At 42.6% G+C, this 20,279-nt stretch overlaps 1 protein-coding gene across 1 annotated transcript in view; it reads right to left on the reverse strand.

Annotated features, from left to right (window-relative positions):
* Nucleotides 1–20,279, reverse strand: part of LOC127582304 (uncharacterized) — a 204,348-nt gene that overhangs the window by 35,138 nt on the left and 148,931 nt on the right. Inside the window, exons 16-20 of the mRNA XM_052037483.1 lie at nucleotides 17,804–17,833; nucleotides 11,766–11,801; nucleotides 5,514–5,549; nucleotides 4,592–4,627; nucleotides 2,893–2,928 (exon numbers count right to left, since the gene is read on the reverse strand). Of these exons, the coding sequence (XP_051893443.1) occupies nucleotides 2,893–2,928; nucleotides 4,592–4,627; nucleotides 5,514–5,549; nucleotides 11,766–11,801; nucleotides 17,804–17,833 (174 nt within the window). The remainder of the gene's footprint in view (nucleotides 1–2,892; nucleotides 2,929–4,591; nucleotides 4,628–5,513; nucleotides 5,550–11,765; nucleotides 11,802–17,803; nucleotides 17,834–20,279) is intronic.

Here is a 20,279-nt window from a genome sequence, read left to right on the forward strand (position 1 = left end):
GTTATCTGACAACTGCAAGACTATAACTGGAGTGTACTGGCTGTTGCGGGGAGAGAGAGCGAGAGAGAGGAGTGTGAGAGAGCGAGAGAGAGACCCTGACTGCTGGTCTCTGTATCTATGGATGAAGAACAATAGCTGTCACTATACAATCCTTGTATGGATTTTTGGAGCAATCTATGGAGTCCACTTGGTCGTTAACCTGTACTGGAAAGCAGGTATATCTGTGGGTGGCCACGAATCGAGTGCCCTTGGTGTGGCAGATACTTCAGAACAAAGCAATGGAGATCATTGGTGACTGAGGTGTCGTATGGGTTCCATCGTGGAACATGTGGATTTCGTAAATTTTCTCTCTACATTCTCTCCGCAATCTACTGTGGTTTTCAAAAGCCTTTGCTCATCGTTCTACCTTATGACTTGCTGAACTGAACTTTGAGAACTACTCCTAGACTTGGGGTTTGGGAATTTGCCACACACACACACACACTTCGAGATTATATTTTTGGATCAATGTTTAATATCTAATGTTTTTATTTCTCTGATTATTACAAGTAGTTATTAATAAATAGATCCTAACACTTATACATGGCTCTTTGTGTTTCTATTGTTGCTGGTATGTAACAAGATGCAATGCATCCTAGGCTGATTAAGGAATTTGGGGTGGAGATTACAGAAGGGTTTGCCATAAGCTTTCGATCTTCACTAGTTACAGCTGATGTGTCAGGGAACTAGGGAATGGCAAATATGATGGTGCTGTCCAGAAAACAGTGCAACGGCATGATAGTCTTGTTGGTTTAACTCCAACCTAAAAGTTGGGGAAGGTTTTAGAGCAATGTTCAGGACTAATTTAATAGTTATCTGCAGAAATTTGAGCTGGTAAAAGGGAGCCAGCATCTTAAAGGCAAATTTAGTTCGATTAACCTGAGTGATTGTTTGATAAGGCAACAAAGGTGGCTGATAAAGGGCACACGCTAGATGTCATCTATATAAATTTTAAGAAGGCATCAGGCAAAGTCCCAGATAAACGGTTGGTTAGCATAAATAAAGCCCATGAAACTGAGGAGTCAGTGAGAGCATAGATTAAAAAAAAAGATATAAAGTGGCTGAAAAAGAGAAGGCAGAACTTTGCAGACTTGATGGGCAGTAGTGTTCCACAGGGATCAATGTTTTTTTTTTGATATATTGAAGACTTGGATAAGGGTCTGCTGAATCACTTTTTGGAATCTGCATGCAACACCATGCTTCGAGGTGTGGCAAACAGCAAGTAACAGATTGCAAAACAACATCAATAGACTGGCAAAAAGGACAGACATTTATTAAGGAAAAGGATTGCAGGCAATATATCAATGGAAGTAATGATAATAGTGATAGCAGGGAAACATGAAATGATACATTTTGACAGAAAGAACAATATGGGTTAAATGAAAGACAACGGTTAGTAAAGCATGTGGGATCCCTGGCTTCATAAATGGAGACACAGAATACAAAAGAGCAGAAGTTATGTTGAATCTATATAAAGTATTGGTTAAGTCACAACTAGAATACTGGGCCCACCTCCAGCAATCAAGAAGGATGTTAGGGTCCTAGAGATAGTACAGAAAAGAAAGTAGAAAGCAGGTTTGAAAGTGGTGCACAAGAGTATAAGAGGTTTAGAGAGTATTTACAGGGAGAAGCCTTCTTGCTACTTGAAATCTATATACAGTAGATGACATCTTGTGTATACCCTTTATCAGCCATCTTTGTTGCCATCTCAAACAATCAATCAGCTTAATCAAACTAAATTTGCCTTTAAAATGCTGGCTCTCTTTTACTAGCTCAAAGATGGGGACACTGTGTTAAAATAAATTCTAATGAAGTGTCTAGGACCTGATATGTTTTTCTTTCTACAGGTGCTGCCTGATGTGCTGAGTATTTCCAGCATCTATTTTTATTTCAGCTTTCTAGCACTATAGTTTTTAGATTTTCATAGATTATAGGCATATTTCATACAACTTTAATAGAGTTCATAATCCTTTTGATATTCAGCTCATTTGTGGCCAGCAGCAGCCTTTGAACTTGCTGCGTCATGCTGTTTTTGTACTCCCAGTATTTAGAGGTCCTGATTTTGGGTGTTCAGAATTGCTATCAAATCAAACTAGTTTATGGTCAAAGTTTAGTTTTAGTTTAAGTGGATAAGCTTGGCCTCTATGCGTGATTCCACTACTGTCCAACTTGTGCCTATGTGAATATGAGGAAAAATATAGAAGATAGATCCTACGAGTTCTAAACTTAACATGAATTACAACCTGTCCTTTCTCAATTCCCTGTAGGTCCTTTGTGCCCTTTGAACTTGGAAGATATCTTATCATAGGAAATCAATGTCCAATACTTCCAAAGTCATCCTCTGGTCTGAGTCTTTAGTTCTGTGAAATGTAGTCATATTTTCTAATTGCAGGCAGTAAGCTCCAGAACCCCAGCACTAATGAAAACATTTTACTCAACTCCCCCCATATTCTTTCTCACAATCAAGTTAAATTTATTACTCCTACTTATTCTCTCCACTGACTGCAATGGGTCGTTCCTTTTCAGCCTGCCCAGGTCTCTCATAATGTTATACACCTCTTTTAAACCTCTTCTCAGGCTCCTTTGTTAAGCTATAATTGGCATGTATCTGCTTGGTCTATCCTTCTCCCTTTTTAAGTCATGGTTCCACATTGTGTCCTATCTGTTCTGGCTTAGTTTTGTATTTGGGATAATAATTGGTCTCACTAGTTACAAGGGCAGATGGTGAAGATAAGTAATTTCTATCAAAAAACAAATTAACTGAGCTGGAAATACAAGCTCCTGATCAAGAAATTACCAGAAATTCACTTCTTTTGGAAAAAGATTATTTCAGAAAATAAGGAAGATACTTACTTATCGCGGAATGAAGGTGAAGGCTCTCTTAGAATCCTAAGATTAAAAAAAAATTTCTTTTTCTATTTTTCAATAACTATACTTGATGATTTGTAGGTTCAGTTTCCAGTCTCGTTCAGTAGCATTGTTCCAGCATTATTTAGTATTATCACATGCAGATAACATAATACTTTCACCCGTTATTGAACATGGTCCTGACATAAAAAAAAAATCTGTGGTTTGTGGGTTTCTAACTCTTGTTTTTATTTTTATTAAAAATACTCTCAGGATATGGTGATTTCTGGCAAGATTGGCACTTATCACCATTTGCCCCCAAGGCAGATGCCAAGAAATTGAAGTCTTTCTTGGTGCACTAAGCAGGTGCTATGTATAATGCTGGCACCTGATCAGGTGACCTGCAAAAGTTAGGAAAGTAGCAAAATGAACAGTTAAAAGTGTTTAGGATGGTTTTCACTCTAATCTGCACACAAAATCCTTACCAGCACGGTTCTCATAACTGTATGGCTAAGCACAGCTCAAATACCATCTATAAATTCGCCGATGACACCACTGTTGTTGGGAGAATCTCAGATGGCAATGAGGAGGCATACAAGAGTGAGATAGATCAGTTGGTTGAGTGATGTCATAACAACAACCTCGCACTCAATGTTAGCAAAACCAAGTAATTGATTGTGGACTTCAGGAAGGGGAAGTCGGGAGAACACACACCAGTCTTCATTGAGGGGTCAGCAGTGGAAAGGGCGAGCAGCTTCAAGTTCCTTGGTGTCAACATCTCAAAAGATCTATCCTGGGCCCAACACATTGATGCAATCACGAAGAAAGCATGCCAGTGGCTCTACTTTGTTAGTAGTTTAAGGAGATTTGGTAGGTCACCAAAGACTCTTACAAATTTTGATAGACGTATGGTGGAAGGCATTCTGACTGGTTGCATCACGGCCTGGTATGGAGGCTCCAATGCACAGGATTGCAAGAAACTGCAGAGGATTATAGACTCAGCCAGCTCCATCACGGGCACGGCCCTCTCCACCATCGATGACATCTTTAAGATGCAGTGTCTCAAGGAGGCAGCATCCATCACTAAGGACCCTCACCATCCAGGACATGACCTCTTCTCATTACTACCATCAGGGAGGAGGCGCAGGAGCTTGAAGACTCGCACTCAATGATTCGAGAACAGCTTCTTCCCCTCCAGCATCAGATTTCTGAACGATCCATGAACACTACCTACGTATAAGTCAGTGATAATAACTCTGATTCTGATTCTATGAATCAGGGGACAGCTGTCAGAGCGCTGAATGTCAGGGGAAAATGGTTATACTCTCTTTTCACAAAGATGGCTATTGTCTATAAATGGGAATAATTAATAAAATGCTAGAAACACTCAGCAGATCAGGCTGCATCTAAGGAGAAAGAGAGAGAGAGAGAGTTAGCAGATCAGGTCAGTGAAGATTCGCCAGATGAAAGGCTCTAATAAAAGGTTATCAAGCTGAAACATTAACTTTGTTTTTGTCTCTCTATAAATGGTGCCTTGTCTGCTGATGTTTCCAGAATCTTTAGTTTTTATTTCAGATTTCCAGTATCTACATATTTTTATGTTTGGAAGCAAGGACTCCTGATCTCTGTGCTCATGGACAAGAAGTGACTAGAAGTTCATTCTTTCTGGAAGCAAATTGTTTCAGAACATAGGGAAGATACTTACTTATCATGGAATGAAGGTGAAGGCTCTCTCAGAATCCTAAGATAAAAGAATCAAATATATTTTCTTATTCAACTTTTCAATAAATACATTTAATCATTCATAGGTTCAGTTTCCATTCTCATTCAGTAGCATTGCTACAGCATTATTTCGTTATCACATGCAGATAATAAAAGCAAACTGCTGAAATTGCAATGCTGACATAATACTTTCACCTTGAGTATTGAACATAGCCCTGACATTTTAAAAAATCTGTAGTTTGTGGATTTCTAACTTCTTTGTTTTTATTTTTATTAAAAGCATTCTCAGGAAATGCAATTTCTGGCAACATTGACAATTATCACCAGTTGCCCCTAAGAAAGATGCCAAGAAATTGGAGTCTTTCTTGGTCACCAAACAGGTCCTTTGTGTAATACTGGCACCTAATCAGGTGATCTACAAATGTTAGGAAAGTGGCAAAAAGAACAGTTAAGTGTGTTTAGGATGGATTTCATTTTGACTTGTGCGCAAAATCTTAACCACATGGTTCTCCACAGCAGCAGCCTGCAGAGGCCACAGCTGCTGTGTCATTGCTGCCATGAATCGGGGACAGCTGCCAGAGCACTGAATGTCAGGAGAAGATGGTTATACTCTCTTTTCACAAAGATGGCTATTGTCTATAAATGGTAATCATAATAAAATGCTAGAAATACTCAGCAGATCAGGCTGCTTCTAGGGAGAGAGAAATAGTTAACAGTTCAAGTCAGTGAACATTCACCAGATGAAAGGCTCGAATAAAAGGTCATCAAACTGAATCATTAACTTGTCTGAGTTTTTCCAGAATTTTCTGTTCTTAATTTCAGTTTTCCAGCATCTACATATGTTGCCTTTGGTAGGAATGGAAAGGAACTGACAAATTATTTCAGAAAATAAGATAGATACTTACTTATCATGGAACGAAGGTGAAGTCTCTCTCAGAATCCTGATAAAAGAATCAAATATATTTTCTTTTTCAATTCTTCAATAACTATATTTAATCATTTGAAGGTCCAGTTTCTAGTCTCATTCAGTAGCATTGCTCCAGCAATATTTGGTATTCATTATCACATGCAGATAATATAATGAAGGCAAATTGTTACAATTGCAATGCTGGCATAATTCACCATGGTCCTGACATTAAAAAAAACCTGTATTTGTGGGTTTCTAACTTGTTTTTATTTTTATTAAAAGCATTCTCAGGATATGGGGACTTCTGGCAACATTGGCACTTATCACCATTTGCCCCAAAGACAGATGCTAAGAAATTGGAGTCTTTCTTGGTCACTAAACAGATGCTGTGTGTAATGCTGGCATCTGATCAGGTGACCTGCAAAAGTTAGGAAAATGGCAAAAGGAACTGTTAAATGTGTTCAGCATAGTTTTCATTCTGTCATACATGCAAAATCTTTACCAGCACGGTTCCATGAATCAAGGGACAGCTGTCAGAGCGTTGAATGTCAGGGGAAAATGGTTATACTCTCTTTTCACAAAGATGGCTATTGTCTGTAAATGATAACTATTAATAAAATGCTAGAAATACTCAGCAGATCAGGCTACATCTAGGGACAGATGTTCAGGTCAGTGAACATTCACCAGATGAAAGGCTTTAATAAAAGATCATCAAGCTGAAACATTAAGTTTGTTTTCGTCTCTCTATAGATGGTGCCTTGTCCACTTATTTTTCCAGAATCCTCAGTTTTTATATCAGATTTCCAGCATCTACATATTTTTGTGTTTGGAAGTAAGAACTCCTGATCTCTGTGCTCATGGACAAGAAGTGACCAGAAGTTCATTTTTTTTGGAAACAAGTTGTTTCAGAATATAAGGAAGATACTGTAGCGACTCACCGCACCAGCATCGAACCGGCTGCCAACATCGCGAACGTCGTCGGAGGCCCCGATCCAAGATGGCGTGGGGCCCTCCTTCTTCCCCATCAGGCTAGGAAAGCCCACGCGCGGGAAGGTCAGGTGACCCACGTGTGACGTCAGCATGGGAACTTTAGCACAGCAAGTTTCAGATATTAAAGGCGCACTGCGCCCCTGTCGTTCATTCGACTTCTGATTTCAAACCAGCAACTATGTCTTCATTTTGTACTGTGTAGCTAGCCGCTACATTGGTGACCCCAACGGGCCCAAACGTTTTTGGACCCACGATGTCTGCACAACAAGTAGTACAGGCAGTTGCCCTTAAACTGCCCACCTTCTGGACCCTCAGGCCTCGTGTCTGGTTCGGCCAGATCGAGGCCCAATTCCAGATTCGCCAGATCACCAGGGACGACACCAAATACTACGACATGGTGAGCGCCCTTGACCAAGACACCATAGCCCAGGTCGAGGACTTCATTCAGGCACCCCCGGAGGAAGAGAAGTACGATAAGTTCAAGAACCTCCTTCTCGAGACTTTCGGCCTTTCCCAACATGAACGGGCTTCCCGCCTCCTCCACCTCGATGGGTTGGGTGACAGACCCCCCTCCGCGCTCATGAATGAGATGTTGGCCCTGGTAGACGACCACAAACCCTGCCTGATGTTTGAGCAGGCCTTCCTGGAGCAGTTACCCGACGACATCCACCTGCTCCTGGCGGATGCCGATTTCAGCGACCCCCGGAAGGTGGCTGCCCGGGCGGATGTCCTTTGGCGGGCAAAACTGGAAAACGGGGTGTTCGTGTAGCGCGTTGCCACACCACATACCCAGCGGCCCAGCAATCAAACGCACCCCACCCGCCACCAGGTCTGAGACACCGACCGACCAATGGTGTTCCTACCACTAGTGGTGGGGCGCTGACGCCCGCAGGTGCTGGCCACCATGCAGGTCTCCAGGAAACGCCAGAGCCAGCCGCCGCTGATGGCTACAGCGGCTGGTCACCCGGATAGCCTCTTGCATGTGTGGGACAGGCGTTCCGGACGTCGTTTCCTAGTGGACACCGGAGCCGAAGCCAGCGTCATGCCTCCCAACAGCCACGAGACTCGCAACTGCACACCAGGACCCGCTCTCAGAGCCGCCAACGGTAGCGCCATTCGGACCTTTGGCACCCGTTTGGTGCACCTCCAGTTCGGCACCTGCAACTTTACTTGGAAGTTCATCCTGGCCACCGTCGCGCAACCACTCCTCGGGGCAGACTTCCTTCGCGCCAACAGTCTGCTGGTTGACCTGTGGGGTAAGCATTTGGTACATGCCAGGACCTTCCGAACGTTCTCGTTGGGTGAGGCCAAGCTACCGGACCCGCACCTTGACTCCATCACGTCGACCAACGAGTTCGCCAGGGTCCTGGCAGAGTTCCCATCTATACTAACACCCCAGTTCTCCACCACCTTGCCCAAGCACGGCGTCCAGCATCACATCCCCACCCAGGGCCCTCCCCTCCACGCCCACGCCCGGCAGCTACCCCTGGACAAGCTCCGCCTCGCGAAAGAGGAATTCAAAGAAATGGAGGAGTTGGGGATCATCCGCAGGTCGGACAGCCCATGGGCCTCTCTGCTACACATGGTCCCCAAGGCAGCTGGAGGCTGGTGACCCTGTGGCAATTACCAACGCCTGAACGACATTACTACCCCGGACCAGTACCCCGTGCCGCATATTCAGGACTTCGCTGCCAACTTCCACGGGCGGTCTTGTCACGAGGTCGACCTCGACCGCGGGTATCACCAGATCCCAGTGCATCTGGATGACATTCCAAAGACGGCGCTGATCACACCTTTCGGCCTCTTTGAATTTGTCTGGATGCCCTTTGGCCTCAAGAACGCTGCTCAGTCCTTCCAATGACTGATGGACACGGTCGGGCGCGACCTTGACCTTCTTCATATACCTCGACGACATCTTGATCACCAGCAGCGGCCGCCAGGGACATTTCACGCACCTCTGCCAACGCTTTTCTCGCCTGAGGGATTTTGGCCTGACCATCAACCCAGCCAAATGCCAGTTCCGGCTTGAGTCAATCAATTTCCTGGGCCATCGGATCGACAAACACGGTGCCACACCCCTGCCTGCGAAGGTCGACGCCATCCGCCTTTTCGCCAGATCTATCTCCACCAAGGGCCTGCAGAAATTCTTCGGTACGGTAAATTTTTATCACTAGTCCATACCATCCGCGGCCTGCATCACGCGCCCGCTGTTTGCTCTCCTGTCGGGCAGAAGCAAGGACGTTGTTTGGTCGGAAGAGACTCACACTGCATTCATCGAAACCAAGCAGGCCTTGGCGGACGCGGTCATGTTGGTGCATCCTCGTACAGATGTCCCGACTGCCCTCATGGTCGACGCCTCCAGCACAGCAGTCTGAGGCATTCTAGAGCAGCTTATCGAAGGGTGTTGGCAACCGCTGGCGTTCTTCAGCAGGCACCTTCGACCACCAGAGCTCAAATATAGCGCCTTTGACTGTGAGCTGTTGGCATCGTACCTGGCCATCAGACACTTCCGATACTTCTTGGAGGACAGGCCGTTTACAGCTTTCACCGACCACAAGCCGTTGACCTTCGCTTTCAACAAGGTCTCAGATACCTGGTCAGCACGGCAGCAGCGGCACTTGTCATACATCTCAGAGTTCACCACTGATGTCTGCCATCTGTCTGGGAAAGAGAATGTGGTCGCAGATGCACTGTCACGGCCCACCATCCAAGTTTTGTCCCAGGGAGTGGATTTTGGCACCTTGGCGGAGGCACAGCGAATAGACATGGAGATGCCCAGCTATCACACCACAGTCTCGGGCCTGCAACTGCAAGACCTACTGGTAGGCCCAGGTGAGCGCACCCTGCTCTGCGATATCTCCACAGGTAGACCCCGCCCCATCATCCCAGCTGCCTGGCGCCGACGGGTGTTTGATTCCATCCACGGTCTCGCACACCCATCCATCCAGACTACTGTCCGGATGGTGTCCGACAAGTTCGTCTGGCATGGCCTCCGTAAACAGGTTTCCAAATGGGCCTGGTCCTGCACACACTGTCAAACCTCGAAAGTACAGCGGCATGTGAAGGCCCCCCTGCAGGATTTTCAACCTACCTGCCGGAGGTTCGACCATATCCATGTCGACCTGGTCAGCCCCCTCCCAGTCTCCCGAGGAGCGCTGTACCTCCTCACGATTGTCGACCGTTCTACCCACTGGCCTAAAGCCATTCCCCTCGCAGACATCTCCACCCAGTCCTGCACACGGGCCCTTTTGTCAACTTGGGTGGCCCGTTTCAGTGTCCCTGCACATATCACCTCAGACAGGGGAGCTCAATTCTCCTCCGGCCTGTGGTCTGCCATCGCCGACCTGTGGAGTTCCCAGATCCACCTCACCACCGCCTATCACCCACAATCCAATGGGCTGGTGGAGAGGTTCCATCGACACCTGAAGTCGGCACTCATGGCCCGCCTTAAGGGGCCCAACTGGGTAGACGAACTCCCCTGGATCCTGCTGGGGATACACACCGCGCCAGAAGAGGACCTGCGTGCCTCGTCTGTGGAGATGGTCTACGGAACGCCCTCAGTCGTCCCCGGCGAGTTCCTACCAGCCCCTCAGGGGCCAGAAGAAGAACCTGCTGCAGCGCTCGACCAGCTGCGCGAGTGGCTTGTAAACCTGGCCCCGATCCCACCTCACGACACGGACAGGCCTCGACCCATATGCCGACTTCCCTCCAAGACTGTAAGTTTGTTTTCATCAGGAGGGGCATGCACCGAACACCGCTGCAGCGGCCGTACGAAGGGCCATTCCGGGTCATCAGGAACAATGGGTCTACGTTCGTGCTGGACACTGGGGGGCGTGAGAAGGTTTTTACAATTGACCAGCTGAAGCTGGCTCATTTAGACTTGGACCAACCCGTGGTGGTCCAGCGAGCGTGACGCAGGGGAAGGCCACCCAAGTCATAGTTTATTGAATTCTGGTTTACGCGACAGTAGCGCCGGTTCTTGGGGGGGGTTATGTAGCGACTCACCGCACTGGCATTGAACCAGCTCCCAACATCGCGAATGTTGGAGGCCCCGACCCAAGATGGCGCAGGGCCCTCCTTCTTCCCTATTGTCAGGCTAGGAAAGCCCACGCTCGGGAAGGTCAGGTGACCCGCACATGACGTCAGTGTGGGAACTTTAGCGCGGGAAGTTTCGGATATTAAAGGTGCACCGCGCCCCTGTCGTCATTCGACTTCTGATTTCAAACCAGTGACTCTGTGTCTTCATTTTGTAGTGTGTAGCTAGCTGCTACAATACTTACTTATCATGGAATGAAGGTGAAGGCTCTCTCAGAATCCTAAAAGAATCAAATATATTTTCTTTTTCAACTTTTCAATAAATATATTTAATCATTCATAGGTTCAGTTTCCAGTCTCATTTAGGAGCATTGCTACAGGAATATTTCATTATCACATGCAGATAATATAATAAAGGCAAACTGCTGAAATTGCAATGCTGACATAATACTTTCACCTTGAGTATTGAACATAGTCCTGACATTTAAAAAGATCTATAGTTTGTGGGTTTCTAACTTCTTTATTTTTATTAAAAGCATTCTCAGAATATGGCAATTTCTGGCAACATTGACACATCACCAGTTGCCACTAAGACAGATGCCAAGAAATTGGAGTCTTTCTTGGTCATTAAAAAGGTGCTGGCAGCTAATCAGGTGACCTGCAAGAGTTAGGAAAGTGGCAAAAAGAACAGTTTAAAGTGTTTAGAATGGTCTTCATTCTGACTTGCATGCAAAATCTTTACCACATGCTTCTTCACAGCAGCAGGCTGCAGAGGTCACAGCTGCTGTGTCATTGCCGCCATGAATCAGGGGACAGTTGTCAGAGCGCTGAATGTCAGGGGAAGATGATTATTCTCCCTTTTCACAAGATGGCTATTGTCTGTAAATGGTAATCATTAATAAAATGCTAGAAATATTCAGCAGGTCAGGCTGCAGCTAGGGAGAGAGAAATGATGTTAACATTTCAGGTCAGTGAATATTCACCAGATGAAAGGCTCTAATAAAAGGTAATCAAGCTGAAACATTAACTTTGTTTTCATCTCTCTACAGATGGTGCCTTATCTGCTGAGTTTTTCCAGAATTTTCTGTTTTATTTCAGATTTCCAGCATCTACATATTTTGCTTTGGAAGTAAGAGCTCCTGATCTCTGTGTTCATGGACAAGTAGTGACCAGAATTAAATCTTTCTGGAAACAAACTGTTTCAGAAAATAAGGAAGATACTTACTTATCATGGAACGAAGGTGAAGGCTCTCTCAGAATCCTAAGGTAAAACAATATATTTTCCTTTTCAATTTTTTTTCAATAACTATATTTAATCTTTTTGAAGGTTCAGTTCAGTCTCATTCAGTAGCACTGCTCCAGCATTATTTGGTATTCATTATCACACACAGATAATAAAGGAAATTTGCTGAAATTGCAATGTTGACATAATTTGCACCTTGACTATTAAGCATGGTCCTGCTGTAAAAAAAAATCTGTAGTGTGTGGGTTTCTAACTTCTGTTTTGTATAAATGCATTCTCAGGATATGGGGTGTTCTGGCATTTTATCACCAATTATCCTAAAAAAGATAGGTGCCTATAATGTGGAGTTCATCTTAAATGCATAGTGTGTGTAGTGCTGACACATAATCAGGTGATCTGCAAAAGTTAGGAAAGTGGCAAAGAGCACAAATAAAAATCATTTGGTTTTCATCCCGACTCATGCACAAAATCTTTAGCAGCAAAGGTCTTCGTAGCAGCAGCCTGCCACTTTTTTTTTACTTCTTGTGACACACCAGAGTTGGTGGAAATACTTATTTTAAGCAAATGAATTTCAATCATGAATGCCCTGGGAAGTTAAATTCGAAATTTTGGAACATGGGAGCAGGAATGACCAATTCTGTATCACAAACCTGTTTTGTTATTTGATTAAATTATGTGTGATCTGTCCCTCATTCCTTTTCCCTGTTTTTGTGCCTTTTCCTTTAATTTTCAGGATTCCTTTGTCATTGTAAACATATTGTAAACATATCCAATCATTGTAAACATATCAATTAGTTGACCTTTCATATATTTAATCTATTGAAATTTACCTCATAATGGCAGTGATAATTTCAAATATTGTTGCCCAATGCAAACAGCATACATGACAGATTTGGTGTAATTTATGTGATGTATGCATTTCTTTTAATGCTCTCCATAAAAAGATGAACTGATGTGTAGGGCGTATACTGGGATGGCAGGGGTTCATGAGTTGGAAGCTCTTGAAATGGCATATTTTGCAATTAAGTGATCTGCATATACTGTGATGGATATTTACTTTCCAGGCCCCAAGGGGCTTACTGCTAACCTCAGCTTTTTTAGCACAGCAGCAGAAACTGTCCAAGGTTCAAGAATTTTGTTGTTCACTAAGTTAAACTTCTTTCTAGCACATCATCAGAAATCATCCAAGGTTCAAGATGATGATGATGCCGCCAACTAGTGGAAAAACAGTATAAATGTTAGAAGGCAGTCAGGATAGTTAGGAATAACAGAGAGAAGGAGCAACAGAAAGCAGACCTAGAGTTCATTCCTCAGCAACGGACGACCTGTTCATCTGCAACTTGTTGTTATAACTTTTTAAACTTATAAGAATTGTACTTGTGTTTGGAAATCCTTTACAAGTTACAAATCTTTGTTAAGAATTATTTATTAGAATTAAAAGTGTCTCACTTAAAAATAAACTGTGCTTAGACTGCTTCGTGAGCTGGAAGTATCTCCTCCGTGTTTGGGGGAGGGGACCCACCACTCGAAATAGTGATTATTGACAGCTAGACCTTTCTGTACAGACTAAAGTAGTGAAGTAAACTAGTCCTTAAAGTGTAGATTGATACAGTATAATCTCCCTAAAGTGAGGGTACTCATAGATACTTATATCAGATAGAACTTAAAGTCTTGACTTAAGTTTAGAGCTCTTGGATGGTACACTCAATATCATCACAATATTTCAGAGTTAACTCAGTTCTGGCAAAAAAAAGGGAAAGGAGGAGGGTTTCCTTTCAGGATGCAGGTCACGAGGTGCTATTTTAGAAATTTCTACAGAGGAGAGGTTTTCTTTTTAAAGTTAAGATCCATCCTCCCATTGAGTACCTGATCCAAATTCCCTGGGTGGAGACGATGGGGCATATCAATGACACCTCCAATGCCAGTAGGCTATGAGCAATTTTTGCCTAAAAAGTTGTTTGAATACTGCAAAGGCTGATATGAAGCATTAAGTAGGTTTATTATTTGGGTATCTTGACCTAAAATCTTTTAAATTCAAGATATCCACATATTTTTTCCAATTATAGAATATGATCACATATAACAGGCATAAAAATATCCAGACTAGAGGATGGTAAGATATGGAATAGATGGGGGTGCACTAACAGAACAGAAAGGTTGGGATATATCTAGGAGATGTGAGGGACTCCGGGTGTGATTGGGAATTGGGAAGAAGGGAAACAGAAGACTGAGGAAGTTGATTATGATTGGATGAGGCCAAGAACTTTCTTCAACAATTAGGAAGAGAATGTCTGTTCCAGAAACGACCTATATTAAAGCACTTACTTTCTTTTCAGTGCCGTATGCTGTGATTACTGAACTCCAGTACTGTTACGCAGAAAACTTTCAATAAATTTGCATATACATTACTGATGGCATAAAGAAAAATTGAAAGATTGGCTGTCATTCAGGGCATCTTCATATCCAGGTCGCCTTTCTGACTAACCAGGACAATAACAGTAACTTCCCACTTAGATACAAGTGAGAATTGCAATCTGGCCCTGATAACATTACTGATTGTGCTGGGTTCAAGTGGGTACCTTGATGTGCCTTATTACAAATCAAAATAGACAAGAGGAAGAGAGAATTTGAACACCTGGGATATTTTAAACTGACAGATAGTGTTCAAAACCCACTGCATAATAGAAAAAATGTGTTAATTCCTGTTTGTCTCTTCCCAAGTTTCAGGCACATTGAAACTGCTGATCTGATCAAAATTAAATGCCCTTAAACTGTCTTGCTGATATCCTATCTGCTCAATTGGAACTCAATCAAGAAGATAGCTACTTGATACTCAGTTCCATTCAGCAGCACAAGGACCCATTAATTATGTTATAGTCACCTGGCATCATAAAGATTGTTGGTCCAGATTCCAGCATCTGAGGTCTCTCCTGTCATAAATATCTGCATCTTCGCACCTGGCACTAGCAGCGTCATTGGAAATCTGCCGGTATTTCCAAACTCTCCACATCTTGTACATTGAAGCTGAAGAACATCAGTAGCACTGGGTTTTGAAACTAAGCATGTGTTGCAATTCTATAATTTGGAGAATGATTGCCAAGAAGCAATGTTTTGTGGGGTTCAGATTATTAAATAAATCTTTAATGTTTTATTGGTGAAAAGTAGTGCATAGTGCTGCTGTCACATGGTAATCTACATAATTACCATAAACTGAGCCTCAGCATGATTGGGAAGCATCCGTGTAAAGATGGTTGATCCTCGACCACACTCAGGTGTTCAGAAACCAACCCTGACTGTGTACCTATCAGCTTTGTGTGGCACAGAAACCAAGACAAATAAAGGTAGGCCATTCAGCCCGTTGAGCCTCCTCTGCCATTTAATATGACAATGATTGATCCTGTATTGTCCATACAGTAAACTCTCACTGATCTGGTATTCATGCATTTAGAATTTCCATGCAACTGGCAAAAGTTTGTTTTTATGAAAATAAGCTCAAACAGTGAATTTTATTTCAAGTGTTGTGCAAAATGATTAACTGCAACATCCTCTTTGAAGGTTTGGCACTTCATGCAATAGTGAGTGCAGTCATTCATTTGATTTGTTTTTTCTGCATTTTACATTAATACTGTTTAACCTTAAAATATAGAATTGCCATGTAAAACATTATTTAAAAAGGTAAGGGGATGACATACAGTTTGTCAATTTAAAGATTTATGCAAAGAATACTAGCGTGAGGTAGTGATTTTTTTTTGAGCGATTCTCACGCAATCCCTATTCCCCATGGATGCCAGCATATTGTATCATTTTCCTACTTTCTTCCCAGACCCTTTGATGTCTTTTGTGTCTAGAAATCTAACTGACTCCATCATGACTATATTCTGAAACTTGGCCTGGGACTGTAACCCTCATTCCAGACCCTCCAGCAGGGAAAATGTCCTCCCTGCAACCAGTCTGTCAAGCACTGTCAAACGTTTTATAGCCCTTCTTGTAAAGGTATTCCCACAGTGTTATTGAGCAATGAGTTCCAGGATTTCAAATCAGGATGGCCCATAACTTGGAGGGGAACCTGCAAGTAATGGTGTTCTCATGTGCCTGCTGCCCCATCCTTTTTGATGCAGGTTTGGGAGACACCGTGCAAGTATCCCGGGTGAATAAATACACTACACTTACTTGGTATACATTGCAACTAGTGCGCACTGCTGATGGAGGAAATGAATGCTTAGGGTGATTGATGGGATGCCATTCAAGTGGACTGCATCATACTGGATGGTGTCAAGCTTCTTCAGAGTTGTTCGCATTGCACTCATCTAGGTAAGTAGAGAATATTCCATCATACTTCTGACTTGTGCTTTGTAAATGGTGGTAGGGTTTTGGGGTGTCAGGAGATGAATCACTCTCTGTAGGATAGTTTTGACTTACTCTTGTAGACATGGTGCTTATGTGGCCGGTCCAGCTGAGTTTCTGGTGAATGCTGATCCCCAAGAATATTGAAGGTGGGGGACTCGATGATGGTAGCATCACCGGATATCAAGGGTAGGTGTTTAGATTCTTCATAATTGGAGATGGTCATTGCCTGGTGCTTTTGTGGCATGAATGCTACTTGCTACTTATCAGCCCATGCTTGAATATCATCTGGGTCATGCTATATGCAGGCTTAGGTGACTTCATTTGTAGAGGGGTTGCAAATGGAATTGAATATTATACAATCATCTGGGAACATTCTGACCTTGTATTGTAACTGTCCAAGATGAAAGTTTTATGATAGTTTCCTAAACATCCATCAGGCAACACTTGAAGCATTTGCCATTTCAAAATCTGGATATAACTGCCATGCAAAAGATGTCAGGAGGCTCACCTTCTTTTCCAAGAACCATACTGAATTTGAGGCAGAGTAGCCACTGTGCTAAGATAGATTCAAAGATTGAGTTCTGATGCTAGTTTGGTATGGATGTAACTTAAAAAAATAATTATTGGTTCTATATGACAAAACATTAAAACACATAAGAAAATATACTTTTATCTCACTTTAGCAAATTATACATTCTCAGGACAACCTTTTTGGAAATGCTGCCCAAATTTGAACTGAAGGCAATAGTTATTAAGTCAGAGGTAGCATTACTTATATAGCTCACATCAATGGCTGACTATAATCGTAGCAATATTGATTGTTTGTGGGTTTTGGAGGCCAATCATTACAGCAGTAGGACCTATCAGTAGGAATTCCTCAGGTAAACTCAGCCCATCATAAATGTCTTTTATACCCACATGTCAGGTAGGCTGACCAAGTGGTAATAAAGCTACTTGCTCAATGATTGGCATTTTTATGAAATGAATGTGTCAGCTAGCTGAACACACCATCCCAATATTGTTTTAAGCTGGCATGCAAGGATTCAGGAATAGCCTGAATCCAACACCACTATCATTACTGTGTCATCTGCCTCAATAAACTTGGAAGTCACCAACACCTACTAGAAGCCAAACCAGACCAGCTACATCAACACCATAGCTATAAAAGCAAAACTGAGGGGTGATATTTTGCAAAAAAGGTCTTAATTACTGGTCCTTCAAATTCTCGCTAATCTATACCCGGACTGTCAGGAATATGATGGAATACTCACCATTAGCTTTGATAATGAAACCACAATTATAAAGTTCAACATGGACCAGGACAGACAACAGTTCACATAACTTGTATCCTACTACTTCATTTTAATATTAACCCTGCCCCCTGCATGCCAGTAGATTGTGATTTAGCAAATATACTGCAGAAATTTAAATAAGTTACTTTAAAGTATATTTCTTTCTCATGACTTCTGTCATTAAGAACCAATCCCATTGAGTACATTCAACTTCGTTATTTTCTAAGTCAAACATCATACTGATTATTTCAAAGAAAAATGTGAAAAACACAAACCCAATTAGGAACATCTTAATTTCACTTAAAAACAGATTAAATATATTTTGTAAAAAAAACTGAATTAAATGTGAAGTACTAATATATTTGGGTATATTGCACTTACAGATCAGAAGACAACCGTGGCAGACTTCTCCTTAGAAAACAGAGAATCATTATCAGAAAGGCTGCTTTCTTAGCAGATATGCACATATTTCTGCAGTTGTATCAAACTAAATATTGTAGATTTCAAGACTATTATAATTCAAATGTCTGCAAAAGTCACACAATGCCTAATTCAATTTCAATGTCATGTTTCCAAAAGGTACAAAAAAATAAGTACAATTTTTTTAGAATTTACAAAGAAACTCTAATTGCAGAGAAAAGAGAAAACCCGATGCGCAAGGCTTTCCAGTGTGCTCGGATCTTCACAAGTCTTGGGTGAGAATTCTGCTCCGACACCAGCCAATTTTCAGGAGAGTTTTGTATACTTAAGTTAACTCTACAAGCTCTGTTTGAGGTGCCTTTTGAAAACAGACATGGATTGGATTTAGCTGATGCAGACACCTACCCCTCTGTAGATACATTAACCTGGAGTTATGAGCCAGGTTGCTACTTGGTGAATGTCCCTTTAAGGCACCTGGACAGTAATGTAGTAATCTGTGTGTGGTTTTATCTCACTACTGGCATGTGGAAAACAAAACTATGAGAGGGAGAGGGAGAGTGGAACACTGACTGCCAGTGTCTCGGTGTCTACGAGTGACGGATATTCATTATAAGTGTCACTATACAAATCCATGTATGGATATTTTTGGAGCAATCTGTGGAGTCCACTTTGTCATTAACCTGTACTGGAAAGCATGCATATCTGTGGGTGACCATGTCTCAAGTGCCCTTGAAGTGGCAGAGATCTCTGACTAAAAGCAACAGAGTTCTTTGGCGATTAAGGTGTCGTATGGGTTCCATCGTGGAACTTGTGGGGTTCGTAAACTGCTCTCTATATTCTCTCTACATTCTACTGTGGTTTTCGGAAGCCTTTGCTCATCATGTTGCTTTATGACAGCTGAACTGAACTTTGAGAACTGTTCCTAGACTTGGGGGTTTGGGAACGTGACACACACACACCGAGTTTATTTTGGGGTCAATGCTTAATATCTAACGTTTTTATTTCTTATTATTACAAGTAGTTATTAATAAATAGATTCTAACATTTAAACATGGCTCATTGTGTTTCTGTTGTTGCTGGTACGTAACAAAATTGGGGGCTCATCCGGGATCGATCCCAAGATCGACGAGAGTGATCCGAAATCAAACTCAAGACCGGTACGAGAGGTCTGGGTTTGAAACAAATTGGGGCTTATTGGATGACTGATTGTTGATTGGCTTGATAAATTTCTTTTCAATTGGCTTGGGTGTGTGGAAACCAGCAGCAATGGAGGTGGATACATTTGTGAGCTGGCCTACCCCTGAGGGATCGCACTGGCTGAGGAAGGCAGATTTGTTGAGCATTGCTAAAAAGTTAAATATTGCGGCAGCAAAGCAGTCTATGAAAAAGGCAGATATTCAGAGACTGATAGCTGGCTATTATGTGAAGGAGGAGGTATTTGAGGAGGAAGTGTTAAAACAGTTTCCTGGGAGTAAACCAGAAATTTCTGATGCCCAAGTGCAGCTAGCAAAGATAGAGGCCGAACGAGAACAAAAATGATTAGAGGCTGAGATGGAACAAAGGAAACTAGAGATGGAACAAAGGAAGATAAATGCTGAGATAGAACTGAAGAGGCTAGAGGCTGAGGAAAAGGAGAAACAGCGGCGGCATGAGTTAGAAATGAATCGTGGGGGTTATGTTTCTGGTCTTGGAGATAGCTTTATGCCCAGTAGGGAGGTTCGATTAGTCCCTCCATTTGAGGAGGATCAGGTTGATCAGTATTTCCAACATTTTGAAAAAGTTGCTGAGAACCTCCCAGTTTCTTCATGCAAGTTTCATCATGAAGACAATGCAACTCTAACGGCCTGGATATGAAATCACCCAGGAATAGAATTTCATTCACGTAATTTAAATAAAACGGTGCTGTTCTGTTGAAAGCTGAGTTACTTTGGAGGAGAGCAATTTTGCACACATTTCCTAAGCGCCCATCAGAAAATTCATTTTACTTTTTGTCTGCATTCTTTACTCTCGCTAGTAATTTTTTTCTAACATAAGACTCCCTGAAATGATGTCGAAGTACAGCAACAAACAAAATTCATCTGTGGCGAGATTGTCAACCTCACCAGTCCACAAATTGACAGTATCTATTTAAGCACAGAACAACTTCACACTTCCAACCTGCAGTGTTATTCTCTAGGCTAAACAGGTTACTCTGTCCCTTCAGGAACACCTCCCCACAATCATTGCAATGTTCACTCATTTGATAGTAAACCTCTCCAATAGCTGGAAGAGTAATGCTTGCTTGTCTCTATAAGAATCAGCGGAAAAGAATACACCTGCTATGCTAAATATGCTGAGATTAGCAAAAACATCATTAGGAAGTTCTGTATTGAAAACAATATTATTATTTTTGGCTCACAGTTACACAGGGAAATCCAGCAACATTTCTGTGAACCTT

This window comes from Pristis pectinata, chromosome 23 (genome assembly GCF_009764475.1).
Source record: "Pristis pectinata isolate sPriPec2 chromosome 23, sPriPec2.1.pri, whole genome shotgun sequence".
NCBI lineage: Eukaryota > Metazoa > Chordata > Chondrichthyes > Rhinopristiformes > Pristidae > Pristis > Pristis pectinata.